Source organism: Martes martes, assembly GCF_963455335.1.
Source record: "Martes martes genome assembly, chromosome: 6".
Taxonomy (NCBI): Eukaryota; Metazoa; Chordata; class Mammalia; order Carnivora; family Mustelidae; genus Martes; species Martes martes.
Genome location: NC_137893.1, coordinates 125909717 through 125932588, shown reverse-complemented (window position 1 = coordinate 125932588; position 22872 = coordinate 125909717). Strand labels below are relative to the sequence as shown.

At 46.2% G+C, this 22872-nt stretch overlaps 1 protein-coding gene across 1 annotated transcript in view; it reads right to left on the bottom strand.

Annotated features, from left to right (window-relative positions):
- The window catches only part of BPHL (biphenyl hydrolase like), a 36665-nt gene that overhangs the window by 1660 nt on the left and 12133 nt on the right, over positions 1-22872 (bottom strand). Inside the window, exons 5-6 of the mRNA XM_080806992.1 lie at positions 11379-11510; positions 7869-7992 (exon numbers count right to left, since the gene is read on the bottom strand). Coding sequence (XP_080663118.1) covers positions 7869-7992; positions 11379-11510 — 256 coding nt within the window. The remainder of the gene's footprint in view (positions 1-7868; positions 7993-11378; positions 11511-22872) is intronic.

Below are 22872 nucleotides of genomic sequence, written 5' to 3'. Positions count from 1 at the left end.
GCCATTAATAACAGCTGGAACATTCCAAATTCAATTTTAATGTTGTTTAGGAAAAAAAAGGATCAGCCACACCAACCAAAAAGACAGGATCCCAGTTGCCCTACATAAGGAGCAGGGCTGGTAGGGATGCTCAGGGCCTCCATTTTTAGAAGGCAGAAAATAAGCAACTGCCAAGGATACTGAGAGCTCACAGAAGGACATGTTTAGGCTAAACTGTATCCTCTAATGTGTGCTAAGCTGAACTTTGAAGCAGAGGGACCCTGACCTGCCAAAGCTGGACATCCTCTCTGTGGGTAGCCAAGCTGGTTATCCCACCCCATTTCTACAGTTTGCTCAGATTCCCAACAAGGAAGGAGAGATACCAGCTGTGCATCTCTTCTTTTTAGCCTCAGTGTATCTGCACTATTGCTATGGTAATCTCTAGGTCTTAGGGAAATAAAAACTAGGTCCCCCCATTAAAAATATGGGAGGCCCATTTTCAGGCATCTACATTTAGAACTGCAGTGGATAGTAGATGGATGGATGGATGGATGGATGGGGCTATAAAGAAAATTCCTCTTCTCCTTGATATGTTTTGGGGGTCATTCCAAGGTCCTCAGCATATCCTCATTCTTTAGGTCTGACACAGGATTCACTATACTTAAAACCTGTCATGCGTTCCTCTTTGGGAACAGTCCCCCGGACAAGCTGTCAGGGCAATGTAGCGATGTACTGCTGAGGTAGGTTCTCACCCAAATAACAAAAGGAACTAATCACATGCTCCATGGAGGGTGGCTTTCAAACAATCGCATTTTCCAGGAAAAGTAGTAGCAAGTCCCCCACCATCAGACACATGGTGCAACTGGAAATGTAGGGGCCTCCACGGGGGCAAATACAAATTCCTATTTCCTGGGGGCAGGCTCCTGCCTGCATTTGGCACCTTCAGAAGAAGAGATTTGATTCTAGATCTTCTGAGGAGCTAAACTGTGTCTGACCTTACAGAGTAAATTTGATGGTGACTTTACCTGGGCTTGGGAGGTGTCCTCCTAGGATGCCCCTTACAGATGAGGTGGCCAAGGACAAACACACTGACTGCACCATACAACCTTTCCTTCCTCAGTCTAACCCTCAACGGCTTTCAAATTAAGCTGTGGGAGCTACAGACAGGAGCAGCCCCTAAGTAACGTGCCATAATATTTTTTCCCTTCATTTTCCATGTGATAAAACTCTAGTGGTATCTGAACCCACCAAGCTGCTAGTCCAGTCTGCGAGCATTTTTGTTTTAGTTGCAAACCAAAGTGGGCTGTGGGTCCTTTGTACCTTGATCTCTTCCACGGTGACAACTGGACAGCCACGTCACTGACAGGGAGGCCTGGTCACTTTTAGACATTCCTTCCAAGCCTATCCAGACCTGGTTGCTAACAGCATCCCTTTTTAATTCTTCATTCTCGGGGCACCTGGGTGGCTCAGTCGGTTAAGCATCCGACGCTTAACTTTGGCTCAGCTCATGATTTCAGGGTTGTTGAGATAGAGCCCTGCGTAGGGCTCCACGCTGGGCATGGAGCCTGCTTGGAATTTTCATTCTCCTTTTTCCCTCTGCCCCTCCCCCACATGTCCCACTCTAAATAAATAAACAAACAAACACACACATAATTAAATAAATATTCTTAATTCTCTGCTCCTTTCAGAAAGCCCATCTAAGGAAAGGATAATAGTGGGTAGGCCACAATTCCCCTCAAGCTGGTAAAAAGGGCGTGTAGAGCATAGCTTCCCAGGCTGTGTCCTCTCCAGCAGGCTCTCCACCTCGGCCTGAGAGCCCAGCAGATGTTTGGGAAAGGGAAGTAGACTTCTGAGAAGTTTCTTCTCTCAAATGCAACCAATGTCTCAAGCATTAGAAAGAAACCAAACCGTCTCAGTGGCTGCTTTTCTGGCAATGGCATATCTAGGAGGGGGACACCTCTGGGCTGTCCTGGTCTGCCAGATTGATGCTTTTAACTTGCATATGGAGAAGCAAGCCTTGCCAAACCTGTGGGATGGCAGGGGCCATGCTGGAGCCTTTCAACTGGACTGAGAGCTCGGAGTCATAGCTGAATGTAATTGGAGGTGGTACCACAGGGTTAAAGGCATGGGCTGTACGGGGTCAGGACATGTCCAGTCTGAACAATGTGGGATTCAGGCTGGCAAGTTATTTCATCTCCCTGAGTTATACTTTCTCATCTGGAAAAGGGGGGACAAGAAACAGCTTCTAACCCCACAGGATTATTCCAGACAAAGTGATAAAATGCACAAAAAGCACAAAGTATGGGATCTCTGGGCACACGGTGAACGATAACTGTTTTTTATTATTTGGTTATTCTATTTGAGTTACACTTTACAATATGCAAAAATCCTCACAATGGTTTTCATTCTGGATGAATGAAACGCTCTGACTTGGGATCATAATTTATTTACGTTTGGCTGAAATAATCCACTCCAAGCGGAAGATTATCGAGAGGCTTTACAAATGTCCTGGGTAAGATTTGTCCAGGAAGGCCACTCTCTCTAAAGTACTCAGGACTCAGCTTTGTAAGGACAAGGCTAATCCTGTTTGGTGTCTGTCCCTTCAACCATAGCAGCAAGCAGCTAGGGACGAGGAACTAGAAGCAGTACTGGGAGGACGAAGGGATGGGGAGGGATAGAGAAAAAGTCACACGGAAACACTGGCTCTCCCCAGTTCTCAGGCCTTCGGTCACGCTGGAACCGCACCATCGGCTCTCTTGGGACCCCAGCTTGCTCATGTTGCAGCTGGCCCACTGAAGATCTCGGACTGCTCAGACTCCATAACTGCATGAGCCAATGCCTTATTCCGTAAAACAAATCAACCCCTGTGTGCATATATGTCTGTCGTGTATATTCTATTGGTTCTGTTTCTCTGGAGAACACTAATACCCCCATACACCTATCCTGACAACGGTCTGGAAGTCGGGTCAGAGAGCAGCTTGCTACTGACCTCCCATCAGGCAACAGCCCAGCTGCCTCCTGGGACCCGGGATCACCTGCACCCGCCCCAGCGTTCCAGATACGGAAGTGGCAGCTACCGTGTATTGAGCTTTTACTAAATCTACAAAATATTCTGAAATGGTAGGTATCATTCCCATCTTACACACAAGGAAACAGAAGTACAGAAAAACGTGCACACTGCTGAAGGCACACTTAGGGACAGCACCCGGACTCAAACCCGGGGCTGTCAGAGTCCCTGCCCGTGCTCTTAACTCCACTGCGAACCCCACTCAGGATCCCAACGGACCAAGCCAGCTCTCCAGGAGAGACTCCATTTCCCACTGCTCCCCGTTAGTTCACACTGAACCCTTGGCACCAAGTCTTTGCACTTTACCCCTTATTTTTTTTGTTTTAAAGATTTTATTTATTTATTTGACAGACAGAGGTCACAAGTAGGCAGAGAGGCAGGCACAGAGAGAGAGGGGGAAGGAAGCACGCTCCCTGCTGAGCAGAGAGCCCGATGTGGGGCTCGATCCCAGAACCCTGAGACCATGACCTGAGCCGAAGGCAGAGGCTTAACCCACTGAGCCACCCAGGTGCCCCCGCCTTATTCTTTATGCACTTTGGACTTTACCCCTTATTCTTTCCCACCTGATCTGGCTTTCTGGCCTGGGCCCCAGAGCACGAAGCTGGACACCGCACCACACTTTCTGGGCTGAGTCACCGGTCAGTGGCCTCTGTGTGCCTCTCATGTTCTCTTTCTTTCAAAATGTACTAAGCACTTTGAAATGCACTAAACCACATCCTGGGACCAGTGTTGACATGCTCAATAGGAGGAAAATTAAATTCATATGCTCACAACTGTTAAAGAGGACCGTGAGGTCTCCAAACGATGAGTAACTGCAGGAGGATACATCTGAGTGGCTACTGGAGGGATGAGTGCACTTGGCTGGGCAATGGCTGGGGTGGTGGGGGAGGGGTGGAGGGGAGGGGAGGGGAGGGCTGTGGACAGGGGTTCCAGGCATGGTGCTGGTCATTTGCAGCCGGGTCTAGAACTGGGTCCTGGTCTCTGTGGTCCTCCCATGCCTGAGATCTGAGCACCTCCACAGAAACACAGGCTCATGCACTGAATTTCATGTCCTGCAAATCCATATGTTGAAGTCCTAACTCCCAGCACCCCAGAGTGTGACCTTATTTGGATATAAGGTCTTTTGAGAGGTGACTAATGAGATCATATGGGTGGGACCTAATCCAATGGCACTGGTGTCCTTATAAGAAGAGGACTATTTATAAGCCAAGGAAAGAAGCCTAAGCAGAAATCAGCCCTGCTGATACCTCAATCTCAGACTTAGAGCCTCTATAACTGAGAGAGGGAATACATTTCTACTGTTTAAGTCACTCGACGTGTGATATTTATTACAGTGGCACTTGCTGACCCGTACACAGAGTGACACACATGTGGCTTGGCCATCTGTGAAGTCACATCGGCTTCTGAGCTGACTCAGCCCCAGGACCTCCCGAGGCTTGTCTGCTGCAACCCCAAAGGGTCTCCTGGTTGCCAGCCTCAGCTCAATGCAAATCCTCTGAACATGAGCTGGGGCTGGCCTCGACGGTGATGCCCCAGAAGCAGCCAGCTAGCCAAGGAGGTGGAGGGCAGTGTCAGGGCTTTGCAGTCTAGGAGGGGGGGCCGGATGAAGAGAGAAGGCACAGAGGCTGCAATCAGAGGGGCAAGGGCGCACCCCCCAACCCCGGCTCTAATCAGAGTAGCTCTTATTTTGTGTGTGATGCCTTGGACTTCTGCATCAGAGTTTGTTAGGAGGAAGGGCTCAGCTGCCTAAAAGCAAACTTTAAAACCACTGAACTTGAATGATTGTGAAGGCCTCTTCCTGTCCAAGAGACTACCATAGTTCCTCACAAAGAGAAAAAAAGAGAGACAAATTAACACAGGCCTGTTTGGCAGGCCTGAACAACCCCACCCTTCATTTGGCCCCTTTCTCAGGAGAGAAAGGCATTTGTCTTGTACGTGATTATCTATTTGTTGGTGGAATCTTTGAAAGGATAGACCGTATCCTTAAGTTTAATTATAAATGTACCTGGTAAGGTAATGAAATACACAGGTCATTGAAAACTTGCCGCTCTGCCTTGCTTTCCTATTGTCATGTGACTTGTGGTACTGAATCTCAGGACTTTGGTGTTCAAGGCATCTACCTCCTTCTTCTGGGGTCCGAAATAAACCACCCATGTTCTAGGTGGGTTCTGGCCCATTTTAGCAGAGGAAGGCAGCAGGTGTAAAATGCAAGCCAGTTTAAGACGATCATTGCCAAGAGCAATTTACCTTCCACTCATTTGTTCCAAAGGATCCTGCTCTAAGAAAATGATCTTCCATAAAATAGTCTCCTGAAATAATTAACATCTGAACGGGAAGGGGCTATTTTTTTCCCATATTGATGTATTCTGTTGCTAGGAGATGGGTTTGGAACAGAATTCCTAAATTAAACTTCCTTGCAGACTGACTTTTATTGAATCTGGCTCTCTAAGAGAACACACTGCATTTATCATGAGCATCAGTGTGCAAAAACCTGTCATTTCTGAAGCTAGAAGACAATTAACCAGGTCAGCAAGTATATAATCCAGGCATCTTACCATCGTATGAAAATACGAGTATGTTTATGAGAGGCAGCTGCGCTGTGGGGGGAAAGTGCTAGATTAGGAGGGAAAAACATCTAGGATTTGTCATTTACGAGCTATGCAACCTTGAAGATTACTTATCTCAACCTTGATTTTCTCATCTATATATGGGGACTATATATTTTTTGTAAGTTTGTTGTGAAGTGTAGTTAGATACTGTACACAGAGGAATATTACTCAACCATTAAAAAAAAAAAACCCGAAATCCTGTCATTTGTAACACGGATAGTGCTAAGTGAAAGCAGTCCGTCAGAGAAAGACAAATACCACAGTATTTCATTCATATGTGGAATTTAAGAAACAAACAGGCAAAGAGGGGAAAAAAGAGACAAACCAAGAAGCGGACTCTTAACTCTAGAGAAAAAACGGATGGTTAGCAGAGGGGAGGTTCGGGGGATGGGCGAAACAGGTGATGGGGATGAAGGGGACACTTAATCATGATCAGCCCTGAGTAACATATATAATTGTTGAGTCACTACACTGTATACCCAGAACTAATATAACACTGTATGTTAACTACATTGGAATTTAAAAAACAAAACAAAACAGTAGTGGAACTGTTTTCTGAGTCTGGTTTCCCTACCGGATTGTGTGAGGTCTCAGGACAGGGATAGGCAGTGCTGGCCCAAGGTAGGCATCGGAAATCAGCTCTTGGAGGGAAAGGGGAAAAGGAGGAAGGGAGGGAGGGAGGATTTTCTTAAGTCATTAATAAAGCCAATTTCAAAAGAATTCCATAGAATTCTAAAGATGGCCAGAATAATGACAGTATCCCCGGAACTGATACATAGTTTCTGAAGGGGTCAAGGTTCACTTGGGTGTTGATCCTCTGGCATGTTTGGTTTAAAAAAAAAAAAAAAAAAGAGAAAAGCAGGTCACTATCCCCCGGTCACACTTCACTTTCTCCTTCAGGGTATGCATCCACTGCGTGGAAAGGAAATACCAAATTTATTCAACGTTAAATTTTCATCTCTATAAAAGTACCAGCAAAAGCTGGTCCTGCATCTGCCAAAGTATTTAAAATACAAATTTCTTTTCCACACAAAAATGCACGGGACTGAAGAACAGAAATTTTGCTGACATGTATAATAAGCTTCTTCAGTGTCCAAGGCTGGTTGGCAGAAACAAGAACGCAAAGAGCAAGTAACATGTATCCACCATCTAATCGAGTGAGCCACCAACATGGCTTGGTATATGTTGGTGTTTTGTGATTCTGAATACAGGCTTCCCATCTGATGTGTACATATTTAAGGATGAAACAACACGAGACGTTTACAACATATTTTTAAGTGGAAAAAAGCAGGATTCACAGTTGAATACAAAATAGAATTATATTTATGCTTAAAAAATACTAGAAAGTAGAACCACATTAAAATTGCTAATAGCAGGGGGCACCTGGGTGGCTCAGCTGGTTAAGGGTCTGACTTTTGCTCAGGTTCTGATCCCAGGCTCCCTGGTAAGCAGGAAGTCTGCTCCTCTTTCTGCCCCCTGCCCCTCGCTTGTGTGCTCTCTCTCAAATAAACAAATAAATAAAATCTTTTAAAAATGCTAATAGCAGAATTATTTAAATGGGTGGCAAGCAGCAGGCAATTTGTTTTCTTCTTTCCATTTTACACATTTTCTTTCCTCGGTAGATAGTACTTTTATAATGATAAACCCATCTGAAAATCCCCAAATTATATAAAACTGTTTTAGTTAACACTGATAGCTAGAAATCTAAACTGTCTGCAGTGTTACAGAACTTAGTACCTATTAGCACATTTATCTTCCTGGAAACTGTAAGATGTTCATCTAAGAAATCCTTTCCTTTTGTTTCCGGTTACCCACGGATCCTGGCTCCTTGTGCCCGTGTTTTCCTGGAACCCTAAACGGAACAGTATTATTTACTGATTTTGGCAAATTGGGAAGGGGGGAACCTTAAAAACCCCCAACCTGGGGGCACCTGTGTGGCTCAGTTGGTTAAGCGTCTGCCTTTGGCTGAGGTCCTCCTTGCAGGGTCTTGGGATCCAGCACCATATCAGGCTCCTTGCTCAGCGGGGAGCCTGCTTCTCCCTCCTGCTGCTCCCCCAGCTTCTGTGCTTGCTCATTCTGTCTCTCACGAATAAATAAAATCTTAAAAAGAAAAATCCCCTCCCCAAAGGTTTCCTTGAATCCTTCCACAGCTCCCTCCATGCATGCACATCCTCAGGTTCCAGGCAGAGCTCTGGGGCAGGGACCACACTTACTGCGACCCTCTCACATGCTTGTGTATGAAGTCAGCGTGGAACCGTGGGACCAGCGGATCCTTCTCCCCGTGCACGATCAAGGTGGGGCACTGAACCAGCGGCAGCAAGTGCCCACAGATATTCCCTGCAAGACAAACAGCACTGAGACTCTGCTTCCCTGTGACCATCCCTCGAGGGGAGTCAGAGGAGCAGCAGAGAGCTGGGGCTCATCCTGCCTCCCTCTGGACCTTGGTGCCCCGTCCCTAAAAGAGGTGGTCTGCATTAGACAGGGTCTGAGGGGTCTTCTAGCTCTCACAATCTGTGGGCCTCCTTTTCTGGTTCTCTGCTGGGTTTCTTTCTTTTTTTCCCCTTGGAAAGCTCTACCAGTAAACAAGCAGTTTTGACTGATTATATGCATAATGCATGCAGAACAGGAAAATAAACAAACAAAAATCCTACAACTCTTTATATTATGGAGAGCAGTCCCCAGTTTGCAAAAGGAAGGCAGATGCTTGGCATCTGAAAAGCTTTCCCTTGAGGGGCACCTGGGTGGCTCAGTGGGTTAAAGCCTCTGCCTTTGGCTCAGGTCATGATCTCAGGGTTCTGGGATCGAGCCCCGCATCGGGCTCTCTACTCAGCAGGGAGCCTGTTTCCTTTCCTCTCTCTCTGCCTGCCTCTCTGCCTGCTTGTGATCTCTGTCTGTTAAATAAATAAATAAAATCTTAAAAAAAAAAAAAGTTTTCCCTGGAAATAATGCCCTAAGTGGTCCTTGGGGCTCCAGCCAGCCCTCAGAGCTTCTGTACCTCCTGGGAAGGTATAATTTATACACGGCAAATGGGCTTCTCTTCATTCCTCCTGCCTCCATGACGTTCCTGATTGACCAACTCTGGGGACGATACCCCCCCCCCCATTTGTAACAACATTTCTAAGGCTGATGAGGAACAACCCGGCTCCGGTCCGTCCTGCTGTTTCCTGGATGGGAAATCTTGGTGGTTCCTCAGGGATGAGTCTCAGCCTCCTCCCTGGTCAAAGAAGGGATAGTTCTAGTTCTCTGCAGTGGCCGAGAGGCCAAAAAGAGATGTCTTATCTACAGTTTTGGGCAGCGGGCAGGTAATCCATAGAGGGAGCTCCTTCCTCCTCTGCCTCCTCTCGGGAGTCACTGGGGCCCTGAGAAAGCTGGGAGCCAGCTCACTGGGGTGCTGCCCAGGCACCTGGCCTGTCCCTCCCCCCTCAGTGGCCAGGGTAGGGGGCACTGCCTGCTGAATGAGATGATGGGTTGGCCCAAGAAACACTTCTCTAGGACTCAGAAGCTGCCCTCTTCTGTCCCTGGGATGACACACACCTGCTAACCGCATGCTCAGAAGACGGAGAGAGCAGTCATCGCTGAGCACTATGGGTCAGACATTGTTCACGTGCTTTGATGCTCATGAAACACAGCCTTCCCTGCTTTAGCTCACCGGGTCTGTACAACTATTGGCAGGCCCAGTACTTTTATAATGAGGGTCCTAATAACCTTTCATCGAGAGCTGACCTTGTACTTGGTAGGGCACCACAGCTGAATGTGCAGAAACCCATTTGGTCCTCACAGCACCTTACGGGGTAGTTATTAGCTTCTTTGGTTCACAGACAGGGAACGGCAGCTTGGAGAAGCTGAGGAGTCTGCCTGTCCCTCTGACAGCAACCAAGCGGTGAGGCAGACCTCACACCCAGGCCTGTCTGACTCCTTAACCCCTACGCTAAACCGAGCACCCAAGAATGTTCCAAGAATAATTTCAAACAATTATGAAAAAAGGGATCCTATCAAATTAATGTGTGGAGGGGAGAGAAATAGTTCATTCACAGACTTGCTGCAAGATCATTTATATACCACTAGCTCCTCTATGTTTTGACATATTTCCCCTCTTTCTTTTTTTTTAAAACACTGTATTTGATTTTTAAAAAAATTCAGGTTTACAGCATAATTGAGTGGAGGGTTCAGGGATCTCCCCTGTCCCCCAATTCCCCACATGCACAGCCTTCCCCACTATCAACACCTCCCACCTGAGTGGGACATTTTTATAACTGATGAACCTGCATGGACACGTCATTGTCCCCCAGAGTTTGGAGTTTATGTTGGGGTTCACTCCTGGTGGTTGCACATTCTTGGGTTTGGCCAAGTGCGTAGTGACATGTAGCCATCACTATGGGATCACAGAGTGTCTTCACATCCTTGAAACTTCCGTTTTGGACATTCTAACAGGTGAGTACTGGGATCTTGTTATTTGGTTCATCTTTTAATGAGGTTCTTTTCTCACTGTTCAGTTTTAAGAGTCTGTCGTACATTTGGATAACAGTGTTTCATAAGATACGCCTTTTGCCAATATTTTCTCCCAGTCTGTGGCTTGTCTTCTCATACTCTTGACAGGCTCTTTTGCAGAAGAGACGCTTTAAATTTTAACAAACATAGGACATATTTTTGAGCTGCTGATTTAATTCTGCTTCTACCCTTGAGTCTTCCTACCCCTTCCGCTCCCCAGTCAGGAAAGCATAAAAGTTTACATTTCAAAAATTTGCCTTCTTTAGTGGAGGACTGTCTTAGACATTTTTTATGGCATTTTTTTGTTTTAAGAGCTGAGGGAGACACATTTTTCAAAGGCCTATTTCCACGGTTGGGTACTGCCCTGGAACAGGATATATTTGCTGTTTTGAACTTGAACCAGAAAAGTAACATTTCCAAATGTCCTTTTCATTGTGAAAGTTTTGATAGGTGACTCACTCTGGAAATGATTACCTAATAGATCAAACTGGTCCTTCAGCAGTCGCCATTTTGTCACCAATGTGCTCCCAGATTTGATCTTAGTTCCCCCACCTCTTTTCTTTCAGCAGTTAAAATAGAAGAGTGAGAGATAAGTACTGTAAAACTCCTGAAAAACAGCTACTGAAAAACACTTTACTTCAGAATTTCTCTTAAATGATGTCAGTTCTTCCTGCTACTGGAAATCATTTTAATTTTTCAGCTGAAGACAGGGAGTTACAGTCACATAACCGAGTTCTGAAGGTGGGGAATAAACTGAACGTTCTTCCTCAGGCTAATTCTGCTGGGGCTGAAGGTCATGACACAAAGGCCCTTCTTTTTTGTCCTGGGAACAGAGGATACAGCAGGGTAATGGGTCTAAATGTGAAAAAAAAATGTAGTACACATGACAGCATGTTTGTTTTCTGATGACCCACTCCAGAATTAGAAAGAAACAAATGCTATTTGAGGCTTCTGGAGAATGTCTGTCATCACACACAAAGGATCAGAAGGAGAAAGGAACAGTCTGCTATTTAAGACTTCCCACCGTGAACCCTGATACACGGAATAGGTGTGTACATACAGCATCGCTAAGGCAGATTTACTACACGAGAGCGTGTATGGCGCACGATCGCTGGCATCCTCTGTTTGCACATCAGCGTGAAAGACAGTGGCTGAGTGCACTCATCGCCAGGGAATTCTGGAACACCAGGGGAGGAACGCAAGCAAAGGGACACTAAGCAGTTCACATAACCTACCATCTGGGAGATGTTTGAATTGATTTATGCCATCCACCCACTTCTCACAGGTTTTGGCAAAGTAGTCATAGCCATATAAGGTTTCGAGAGGTTTTCTTGTTTTCTCACTCCACTTAGAAACATCTCGGATACCTGAAAAATAGAAGTATTGACAAGAACAGGTGTAGTCTAGGGGTGCCTGGGTGGCTCAGTCAGTTAAGCATCTGCCTTTGGCTCAGGTCATGAGTCCCGAGTCCCGAGACTGATTCCCGTGGGGCCCCCTGCTCAGTGGGGAGTCTGCTTCTCCCTCTCCCTCTGGCCCTCCCCCTGCTCATGTTCTCATTCCCTCTCTCAAATAAATAAGATCTTAAAAAAAAAAAAAAGAACAGATTTAGTCTAATGATAAATAAGGTTTATCTTTAAATATTGCAAATACACTCCACTCCAGAGCCATGTTTGCTCTCACATGGTTTACTCCTCACCTCACCCAGGTCGGTGAGGCTTTCCCTGACAGCAACCCCCAACACATACCCATGCACACAGAGCACCCTCCCTCCATCTACTCTGCTTAGCACCGATCAGCACTTTGTAGCATTTTCTGTGTCCATGGCCAAGTGTCTGTCTCCCTACTAAGAAGAAAGCTCCAGTGTAAGGAACTTGGCTTTGTTTTGTTTCCGACTTATCCCCAGAGCCTAGACCGGTGCCTGGCACAAAAGAGGCACAAAATAAGTTTTTACCCACTAAATGAAATTAGATCTCCATTTATGCTTTCTGTTAAAGATGTATAAGAAGATTTTCCCCAATTAGAGTTATCTGAGTAAGACTGACATGATTTATAAAAGAAAAGGTATTTTTCTGAAGTGTGTTCAGGTACACTGAAAACAGACAAATTATTCATTCTAGTTTCTGTTTCTGAAGAAATATGGGTGTAAAAGGCTAACTACGAACTTGAAACTATATTATGGATGATTCACTCTCAGAAAGGGAAATAACAGACCAGCTGGGTGGCTCAGTCAGTTAAGCATCTGGCTTTGGCTCAGGTCATGATCTCGGGGTCCTGGGATCCAGCCCGGTGTCTGGCTCCCTGCTCAGTGGGGAGTCTGCTCCTCCTTCTACCTCTGCCCCTCCCCGTGCTTGTGTCTTCTCTCAAATATATAAATAAATCAATCTTTAAAAAAATAAAACTTGGGGTGCCTGGGTGGCTCAGTCATTAAGCGTCTGTCTTTGGCTCAGGTTATGATCCCAGGGCCCTGGGATCAAGCCCCGCATCGGGCTCCCTGCTCAGCGGGAAGCCTGTTTCTCCCTCCCCCACTACCCCTGCTTGTGTTCCCTCTCTCCCTGTCTCTCTCTCTGTGTCAAATAAATAAATAAAATATTAAAAAAAAATAAAACTCATGAACAAACTCAATTACTCAGCCCACTCTTCTCCATATTTCTTTAAACACACTGATAATTCTAATGCTTCTGAGCATATTACACATTGCTTAATGTCAACTTTTTTTTTTTTTTAAGATTTTATTTATTTATCTGAGAGAGAGGCAATGAGAGAGCATGAGCGAGGAGAAGGTCAGAGCAAGAAGCAGACTCTCCGCGGAGCTGGGAGCCCGATGTGGGACTCGATCCCGGGACTCCAGGGTCATGACCTGAGCCGAAGGCAGTCGTCCAACCAACTGAGCCACCCAGGCGTCCCTTAATGTCAGCTTTTAACATGGTGCTTCTCCTACACAACATACCTCAAAGGATAACACATGACTAATGACATGAACTCATACTGAAAATAACCCCTCTGCAGAGCTCCCGACAGTGCCAGGACCCGGGCAGGCAGCCTGTATGCACTCAGTGAATGCAGATTACAGAGTGGAGGGAAAAGTGCTGTGTACAACTACGACTGCCAGATGCTGTGACAGCCAGCGCCAGATCGGTACCCGCCTGCAGAGGTAGGCGCAGCGGCGCACATGGAGGCCGAGGGGAGCTGAGTTGCTCTGCACAGGAGTGAAGACTTCACAGAGGGGTGCAGAGAAGTCTAGAAATTAGGAGGGTACAGAGGAGATCTGGGAAGAAGAAAAAGGAGAGCAGGAAGAGGGGAGAGGAAAGAGGAGCCAGCAAGAGGTCATAAAGACGGCCAGTAAAGAAATCTCCCACAGGTATTTCTACTCTGGGCTCTATTGCAGACCACACCCTCTGCAAGGTGCCCTTGTAGGGGAATTACTAGATTTTTTTTTTTTTTTTAAGGTAGGCTCCACGCTCAGTGTGGAGCACAATGCAGGGCTTGAACTCATGACCCTGAGATCAAGACCTGAACTGAGATCAAGAGTCAGTACTCAACGAACTGAGCCACCCAGGTGTCCCTATGACTAGACTGTTCATAAAACATATTTTCTGTTGCATTGTTGGAGTTGCAGCAATTAATGGAAACTAGCATATGAAGGTGTGTGTGTGTGAGAAAGAGAACCTAAGAAGAGAGCAAAGAGTGGTTAAGACTACTCAAAAGGCAGAGTTGCTTTTGGAGGAAATGGAACTGGTAGTTGGGACTGGGTGGGTAGAGCCAAATCTGAGATTTCTAGATTAAATGGAGATGAGAATGGCCCCAACCTGGTATAATCCTGTGCTTCCCTAGAGTAGCAAATATAAATCCTCTCTGAAGGAAAGTATCATCAATTTGTACACACGCCCTTTGTGTGTGTGTGTGTGTTTTCAGATTAAGAGTAAGCCAATATTCGCTGGTAATCACAGGTCACAAAACAATCAGAATCTTCATAAAGCTAATGAAAAAGCTAGAATATTGGAAGAGAAAGCTTAAGAAAAGATGCAACCCACCACACAGAGAGACAAGAAGATGAATAAGAGACAGGGAAGATGGAAAGGCAAGGCCCACAAAGTCCAATCAGTCCTGGATGGGGGAGAGTGGGGGAGCACGGATGAGAACAGAGGAGATGCAGTACAGGAGGGAGGACATGGGCAAGAATGATTTCCAAAACTGACCAAAGATAAGGGTCCACAGACAAAAATCAATATAACCCAAACTGGATAAATAAAAAAGGAATTCGCATCTAGCCCCACAATAGCAAAATAGCAATACATCAAGGAGAGAGGGAAAAAACCTGGAAAACAGCCAGAGATGAGACACATCACTCCAGAGGGGGGAAAGCTAAACGGGCAAAACTTCTCAACAGTGGTCGAGGAAGGCAGAAGACCGTGGAATGGCAGAGAAAATAATCTGCCATTTATATTTCTGCACTTAGCCAAATAATCTTTCAAGAATGAGCATGGAATCAAAGACATTTTGAGGTGAAAACGGAGATCACTATTAACAAATCTGCCCTTCAAAAATGAACTATTGGGACTTCATCAAGATCAAAAGCTTTTGCACAGCAAAGGAAACAGTTAACAAAACCAAGACAACTGAGAGATGGGAGAAGATATTTGCAAACAACATATCAGATAAAGGGCTAGTATCCAAAATCTATAAAGAACTTATCAAACTTAACACCCAAAGAACAAATAATCCAGTCAAGAAATGGGCAGAGGAAATGAACGGACATTTCTGCAAAGAAGACATCCAGATGGCCAACAGACATGTGAAAAAGTGCTCCACATCACTCGGCATCAGGGAAATATAAATCAAAACCACCATGAGATACCACCTCACAGCAGTCAGAATGGCTAAAATTAACAAGTCAGGAAATGACAGATGATGGCGAGGATGCGGAGAAAGGGGAACCCTCCTACACTGTTGGTGGGAATGCAAGCTGGTGCAGCCACTCTGGCAAACAGCATGGAGGTTCCTCAAAAAGTTGAAAATAGACTACCCTGTGACCCAGCAATTGCACTATTGGGTATTTACCCTAAAGATACAAACGTAGTGATCCGAAGGGGCACGTGCACCCGAATGTTTATAGCAGCAATGTCCACAATAGGCAAACTATGGAAAGAACCTAGATGTCCAACAACAGATGAATGGATAAAGATGGGGTGTATATATATATATATATATATATATATATATATATATATATATATATACACACACACACACATACATACACAATGGAATACTATGCAGCCATCAAAAGAAATTAAATCTTGCCATTTGTGACGACATGGATGGAACTAGATGGTATTATGCTGAAGGAAATAAGTCAAGCGGCGAAAGACAACTATCATATGATCTCCCTGATATGAGGAAGTGGAGATGCAACATGGGGGGCTTGGGGGGACAGAAAAAAAGAATAAATGAAACAAGATGGGATTGGGAGGGAGACAAACCATAAGAGACTCTTAATCTCACAAAACAAACTGAGGGTTGCCCGGGGGGAGGTGGGTAGGAAGAGGGTGGTGGGATTATGGACACTGGGGAGGGTATGTGCTATGGTGAGTGCTGTGAAGTGTGTAAACCTGGCGATTCACAGACCTGTATCTCTAGGGCTAATAATACATTATATGTTAGTAAAAAAAAAAATCAGAACTGCCCTTGAAAAACTTCTAAAAAATAACTTGAGGAGAAAGAGAAGTGAGCTTGGGAGGAATATCTGAGACGAAAGAAGGAAAGGGGAGTCAAGAAACTGACGAACGTGTCCGTAAGTGTGAAAACACACAAACATGCCAAGCTAATGAGAAAACAGAATGCTGGAACATTTTTTACATTAATATTAGTTCTGTCTGTAAAGGAAGCTAAAGAACAGGCACAAGCTATGCTGCCTAAGGACCAAGGCAATTACTAACGAGCAAGGGGATAATCAGACTGTCCAACAGCAAACACCCTGCAAATCAGTAACATCATAATAATATTGGAAGTGGTCTAGTCTCGGGCTGGGTGGAGGGTCCTTGGGTGTATGTCCTGTTGTTAGACTTCACACGGCATGCCTGTTAAACATACTGTTTTAAAACTTTTATGTAACCTTTGATACATATAAATCAACAAGAAGAAACAAAACAACATGAGTAGGTACAACACAGGAGAAGAGACCGCAGTGGTGCATACATGCGTAAAAAGATTCTCAATCCTATTAGAAAGAGGAGGATGCAAATTATGTCCCCCAGTAAGGTACCATTTCACATCCGCTAAGAAGTCTGATGATTCCAAGTTTTTGTTGAGGATGTAAATTAAGGAATCTAATACGCTGGTGGTGGAAATGCATTTATGTAGTTGGAAAACAGCTGGTCACTTGCAACATGGTGTATTTGCATACGACAATATTCAGCAAATCTCACATATGGGCCTATACCCCAGACGGACACTGCAGCTCATAGGCCCCAGGAGACATGTGCATGAATGTTCACAGCGACAGTGAAAACAGACCCATAGTCCATTGATAAAAGAGACGGAAAATAAAATATTGCTGCCCAGTAGAATATGATAAAGCAGTATCATGAAGGAATCTTAGAAATTCAACGTTCATTGAAAACAGTGAGTCACAGAAGATGATCTACAGTATGAAGTCACTTTGTACAGCTCAAAAACAAATAAAACTAAATTACATATTGTTTAGGAATATAAACAGGTGTGACAGAAGTGTTTTCCAAAAGGCCTAGGGATGATCATAGGCCTCAGGCTAGAGGCAGGGGTGGACTGGGGAGGAAGCATGAGGATACAGTGAAGGTATGAACAATGATCAGTCTTAATGTGCCATGGTGGGTTCATGGGTGTCCGTAAGTTACAGGGTCACATGTATTGCATTATATGTATCAATCAATTAAATAAAATTCAATTATAAAATAATAAATTTACATAAAATATTATATAATAAATTACAAAATAAAATTTAAATATATATTATATGCCTTATATAATATATAGTATAAATATATATTATTCATGTTTAATTTATATATTTATAAGATACACAAGTAGATTTAATATAAATACATCTATATTTAATATAATACAATATTTTATTATTATATTTTAATGTTATTAATTGTACTATAAGAGTAACGTTTTCCACAAATTATATATATTTTTATAAAATAAAAAAATTCTGGGGCACCTGGGTGGCTCAGTGGGTTAAGGCAGCTGCCTTCAGCTCAGGTCATGATCTCAGGGTCCTGGGATCGAGTCCTGCATTGGGCTCTCTGCTCAGCGGGGAGCCTGCTTCCTCCCTTCTCTCTCTGCCTGCCTCTCTGCCTACTTGTGATCTGTCTGTCGAATAAATAAATAAAATCTTAAAAAAAAAAATTCTGCTGTGACAGGAAGGCCAAGATCTTTCAAGATCGAAGTTGGCTAATGTTCAATGTGAAGACATTTTTCTTGCTAACATGTAAATGCCTCCTTGGGATAGCGAGAGATTTCTCCAAGTGAATTAACTCAGTAAAAGCAGGCACTAGAGTGAGAGGTATCTATTGGTATGTAAACTCTGGGGCATGGCTTCAGACTCTCAGGGACATTACTATCTAAATCTCAAGGGGCAGAAAAATCCAGCAGTAGCTGGGCAAGCAGATGTTCACCCCAAGAACTGTGGTTAAGCACACAGGCTCAGAAGTCAGCCTGGCTGGGTCTGAATCCAGCACTCGCACCTGCTACCTCTGTGATCCTGAGCAATTTCCTTAACCTCTCTGTGCCAGTCTCCTCATCTGAAAAATGAGAATTATAATACCCTGAGATAAAGAGTAAATAACTGGGGCACCTGGGTGCCTCAGGGGGTTAAGCTTCTGCTTTCGCCTCAAGTCATAATCTCAGGGTCCTGGGATCAAGCCCCGCATCAGGCTCTCTGCTCAGCAGGGAGCCTGCTTCCCTCTCTCTCTCTGCCTGCCTCTCTGGCTATTTGTGATCTCTCTCTCTGTCATATAAATAAATAAAATCTTTTTAAAAAAGAGTAAATAAGTTACATATGAAATGTGCCAACAACAGTACCCAGCATATAACAAACACTCAAAAATATTCTATGTATTTATATACTTACTTCTGTTAACTTTTTTTTTCAAGAGGAAGCCAGTTTTACCCCAAAGCATAATTTCCACCAAAAAATAAGTAGCAATTATGTTTCACAGTTAAGTTCCTAAAATAACTATTTGAATCAAACTATTTGTTGATGCAAAATAGATATAATTTGTATCCCCCCCAAAATGGATACATTTCTTTTTTTGAGCATATAATTTGTGCTAAGCACCAGAAGAAAACTCATTCACTCACTATTAATTAGTGAATTAATCCAATAAACGCTTTTTGAAGGCTGCTGAGCGTTGGTCAAAGCACATACAAATTTCAATGAGATTTGGTCTCTTGCCTCTGTAGAAGAGTGGGATAGAGGTCATGGAAGAGGCGGGGGGAGGACGGTGGAGGGTTAGTGAGCTCAGAGGGGCAATGGCAGGAAGTGGCAGTGGCGGTGGGCTTCCTGGAGGAGGTCTAAGTCTGCGAGAAAAGAAGTCAGCAAGCAAATATGGGAGCCATGCCATCTATTGCTAGAACTTCAGGAGTTTCCAGGTGTCCAGAGAAAAGGATGGGCACGTGGGGGTAGAGGAGACCAAGTGGCAGCAGAGGGACCTGGAAAGACAGGGCGTCCAGGCTCACTCAAACTCTGTGAGCAAAGCAGAGGAGTCTGAACTCTACTTAACTGGAAAGCTATGCAAGACCTTGGAGGATTTTCAAGTAAGATATAATGAGATTTACATCTTAGCAAACTACCATCCAGGCAGTTTGGAAAGTACACTGAAAGGAGGTAAAGACAGGGCAGGTTGGAAAGTGCTGGTGGAGCTAAGTGGAGACAGATGGGGAGGCCTGGACCTGGGGCCTGGCAGGAGGAACGGAAAAGGTGAGACCGCTTCCAGACAGAGCTCAGCAGTATGCTGGAAGAACTCAGAGGACAGGAACACGACGCTGCAGACATGAAACGCTGGGCTTTACTGGCAGACCTCCCAGCTGGGTCATCAACACAGGTTTCTTTGCTTGTCTGAGTCTCAGGTTGAGTCATAAGTAGCTATGTTAATGTGAGCTCATAGCAGCCATTCAATACATCATAATTCAAATATTCTTTTGCAGAAGAAAGAATACATTCCACTGACTGTCACTTAGCAAGGTGGGAAATGCAGGAGGAGGAGCAGGTGTGGATTAGGATCCACATAATAATCGTGAGGAACGATTATGAGTTTGACTTCAGACATACTGAAGGTAAGGGGCCGGTGGGGCAACCAGGTAAGAAAAATGGACATGAAGTTGAATATCTGGAATTTGGGAGTCTGAGGACGCCAAGGGACGAGGGAAGCTTCTTGGGTGTAAGAACAGGAAGAGGAGCAGAGAGCTCCTTTCTGGATGGTGGCCGGCAGAGTAGAGCAGGGAAGGTGTCCAACACAGAGAACAGGCAGAGATAAGGGGAAAGCTGTGCACGTGGAGGTGAGAACTTCAGGGCAGAGGACGTTTCAAGAAAAAGGGTGGGATCCTGGGGCGCCTGGGTGGCTCAGTGGGTTAAGCCTCTGCCTTTGGCTCAGGTCATGATCTCAGGGTCTTGGGATCGAGCCCCACATCAGGCTCTCTGCTCAGCGGGGAGCCTGCTTCCCCCTCTCTCTCTGCCCGCCTCTCTGCTTACTTGTGATCTCTCTGTCAAATAAATAAATAAAATCTTTTAAAAAAGAAGAAGAAGAAGAAGAAGGGTGTAAGGGCCTGGAACTTAGTTGCAAACCCCGGACATAGGGGCGGGCCAGGCTGGATGGAGACAACCAATCAGTGGGGCCCACATATATTTACTGTGGTGAGCTGAAATCCCATTGGCCACCTGTGTGTGGGGTGGGCTGGGCTCAACCACCTCTATAAAGGTTAGTCTGTGAGGCTGGGCGGGGGGAGTAGGGGGAGTAGTAAGAGGAGTAGGAGGAGTTAGAATAGCCGCCCTCATCGGGTAGTTGTGGGAGCGTGGTCGTGGTCGGCAGGAGCATCGTGGTCATCGTCCTGTTCGTCATAGTCGTAGGCAGTGGCGCCGCGACAAACCGCCCCGCCGCCCCGAGCTGCGGCCCTGCCACCAGCAGCCTCGATGCAGCGGCATCATTCTGGGGAGCGGCCCCGTCTGGGGAGCGGCCTCGCTGGAGCAGGCCTCGATGGAGAGGCCTCATTCAAGGGAGCGGCCCTGTCTGGGGAGCGGCATCGTTGGCAAGTGGCTTCGTCCGGAGAGTGGCCTCATCAGAGTGGCATCATGGGGAGCAGAGTCTGTGTCATTGGGGTCGTCGTCCCCGTCATCGTCGCCTCTTCGTCGTCGAGAGTGGCCTCGTCCGGAGCAGCCTCGTCCGGAGCAGCCTTGTCTGGGGAGCAGCCTCGTCCAGGGAGTGGCCTCCTCCGGAGCGGCCTTGTGGGGGTCATCATTGTCATTGTTGCCTCTTGTTCCTTTGATCATGGACCCTAACAGCCTCTTCGTAAGAGACGGCTGGCACGAAATAAAGCTTTGCTTGACTTCCGCTTTGCATCAGTCTCGTTTCTTTGATCATGGACCCTAACAAAGGGTGGGATCAATATTACAGCACATGTGTGTTCTCAAATGCTGCAGAATGACCAAGAAGCCCAAGGGCCATAAAGCATCCAAGGGGCTTGGCAGCACAGAGGCCTGGGTTCCACAAGGCCGGTGGGTCGGACGCCACCCCAGCCCCGGCACAAGTCAGGGAGAGAGTGGGGCATGAGGGAAGGGCCTGGCGGCTGGGAAGGGCAGCCGAAACACAGCAGACAGTAACGGAAAGAAGAGTGGGAGATGAAGAGGGAGCTTCTCAGGATTTGTCTGCATAAAGGAGGGAAGTCAGAGTCACTGAACGTGTGGAGCTCACACAATGGTGACTGAGGGGAAGGTGTCACAGGGTGACAGCACCCAAGACAATCGGCCCCCTGTGACAGGATGTGCGAAGCGCTCCAGAGCCCGAGAGGCACAAGCATCCACCTGGTGCATGGTCCCTGGGCCACAGGAGCTGGGGATGGTGGCTGAAGCAGCCATGTGTGGTGAGGACACTGGGCTGGACAGGAGGCCACGTAGGCAAGCACGGGAGCAGACGCCGAGGCGGAGAGGCACAAAGGAGCAAGCCTGTTTCAGATGGCAGCTGTTCAACGTGGGAGCCGCACAGGAAGGCTGAGGGGAAAGAAGCAGCTGGCTACGGGGCGGGCCGGACCCAGGTGCTTGGATGTCACTGAAGTCACTGAAGGAATTTAAGTCACAGAATCCAAGGACCAGGCTTTTGCCTTAGTGAGGAGACTCTTCTGTGGAAGACCAACCGCCCTCAGAGGCTGAGGGTCCAAAGCAGGAAAACGGTGGGCAGGAGGAGAGGAGGGGTTGCCTCCCAGGGGGACCTGGCCCCACTGACTGAGACAGAGATTATGGGCTGGGGTGTGGGAAGAGTCGAGAGTTACGAGGTAGCGAGTTCAAGGCAGCCACACTGGTTACAGGCTATCCGGAGGAAGGTGCTCAGCCAGTAGACAGAAATCCAGCTCTGGGGCTCAGGAGGAGTCTGGCTGAAGAGTGGTTTAGAGAACATCACCCCTAGTCATAGCAGAAGCTGTGAGACGTCTGCTCCAGTGAGCAACCAGTATCTCTTGGGTGTGGGTGCTGGCTAAGCTGGCGTGAGCCCCCGGCTCAGAGATTATAGCTGGACTCCAGACGGAGCAAGGAGCAACTACATGCCAAGGGCTAAAAGCAGGAGGCTGAACAGTTAAACCTTAAATAACGACCCAGAAAGGGGACGAGTTTCTTATTTCCCTTTCTTCCTTTGAGTCTCAACTTTGAGACACAGGGTGAGGGGAGAATCACACATGTGGCTGGGGGCTGCCGAAAGCGAAACTTCAGGAGAAGACCCCTAGAGTTAGCCAGAGGACCAGGACCAGGCTCCCCTGCTTGAGGAAAACTGTTTCTCTCTCTCTTTCTTCCTACCCTAGTCCATGGTCCTGCACTACGAGTCCAGTGGCTGGCAGGCCCCTAAAACCCCAGGAGAAGGCTAGCTCTCTGATTGAAGGTACCAGAAAAAAGGGGACCATAGTAAGCAAAATCCCTGTTATTTCTTCTATCTCTCTTCTCTGGCTGTTTTTCCCTAAAGATGGCTCCAGTTGCATGAACTGCACAACAGCGGGGGGTGGCGGGGGAGGCTGAGACCTGTCTTTCTGAGGGAAGTCTGTGCTTCTGGTCATAGGAGCTGGGTCCCTAATTCTGCATATGAACTGATAAAATGGTTCAAGTCCTGGGATCACCCCTGAGTTCTCCATGCCTGGGGAAGATGCAAAAAAGCATTCAGCATAAGCGTCAAGAACTGAACAACCATATGAACCACTACCTACGTCCCAGCATAGCCTGAGTGGGGTTTGTGTGCGGCAGACACGAGGAAGCGTAGCACAGTCTTCAAGAATGGACCTGATGCTGGAACTACAGCCCACGGAAGGCTAAACAGAATTTGCGGTATGAACCTAACTAGGCTGACTGCATGCCAAGGAAAAAAAATCCTCAGAGTTTTAGCAGGATATGGAGTCACAACATAGTACAGTAAAAACAATCCCAAATTAAGCAAAGTACAAAACCAACAAATAAATAAATGAAAAAACTCTACAACCCCTAAAGAGGCAAATCTG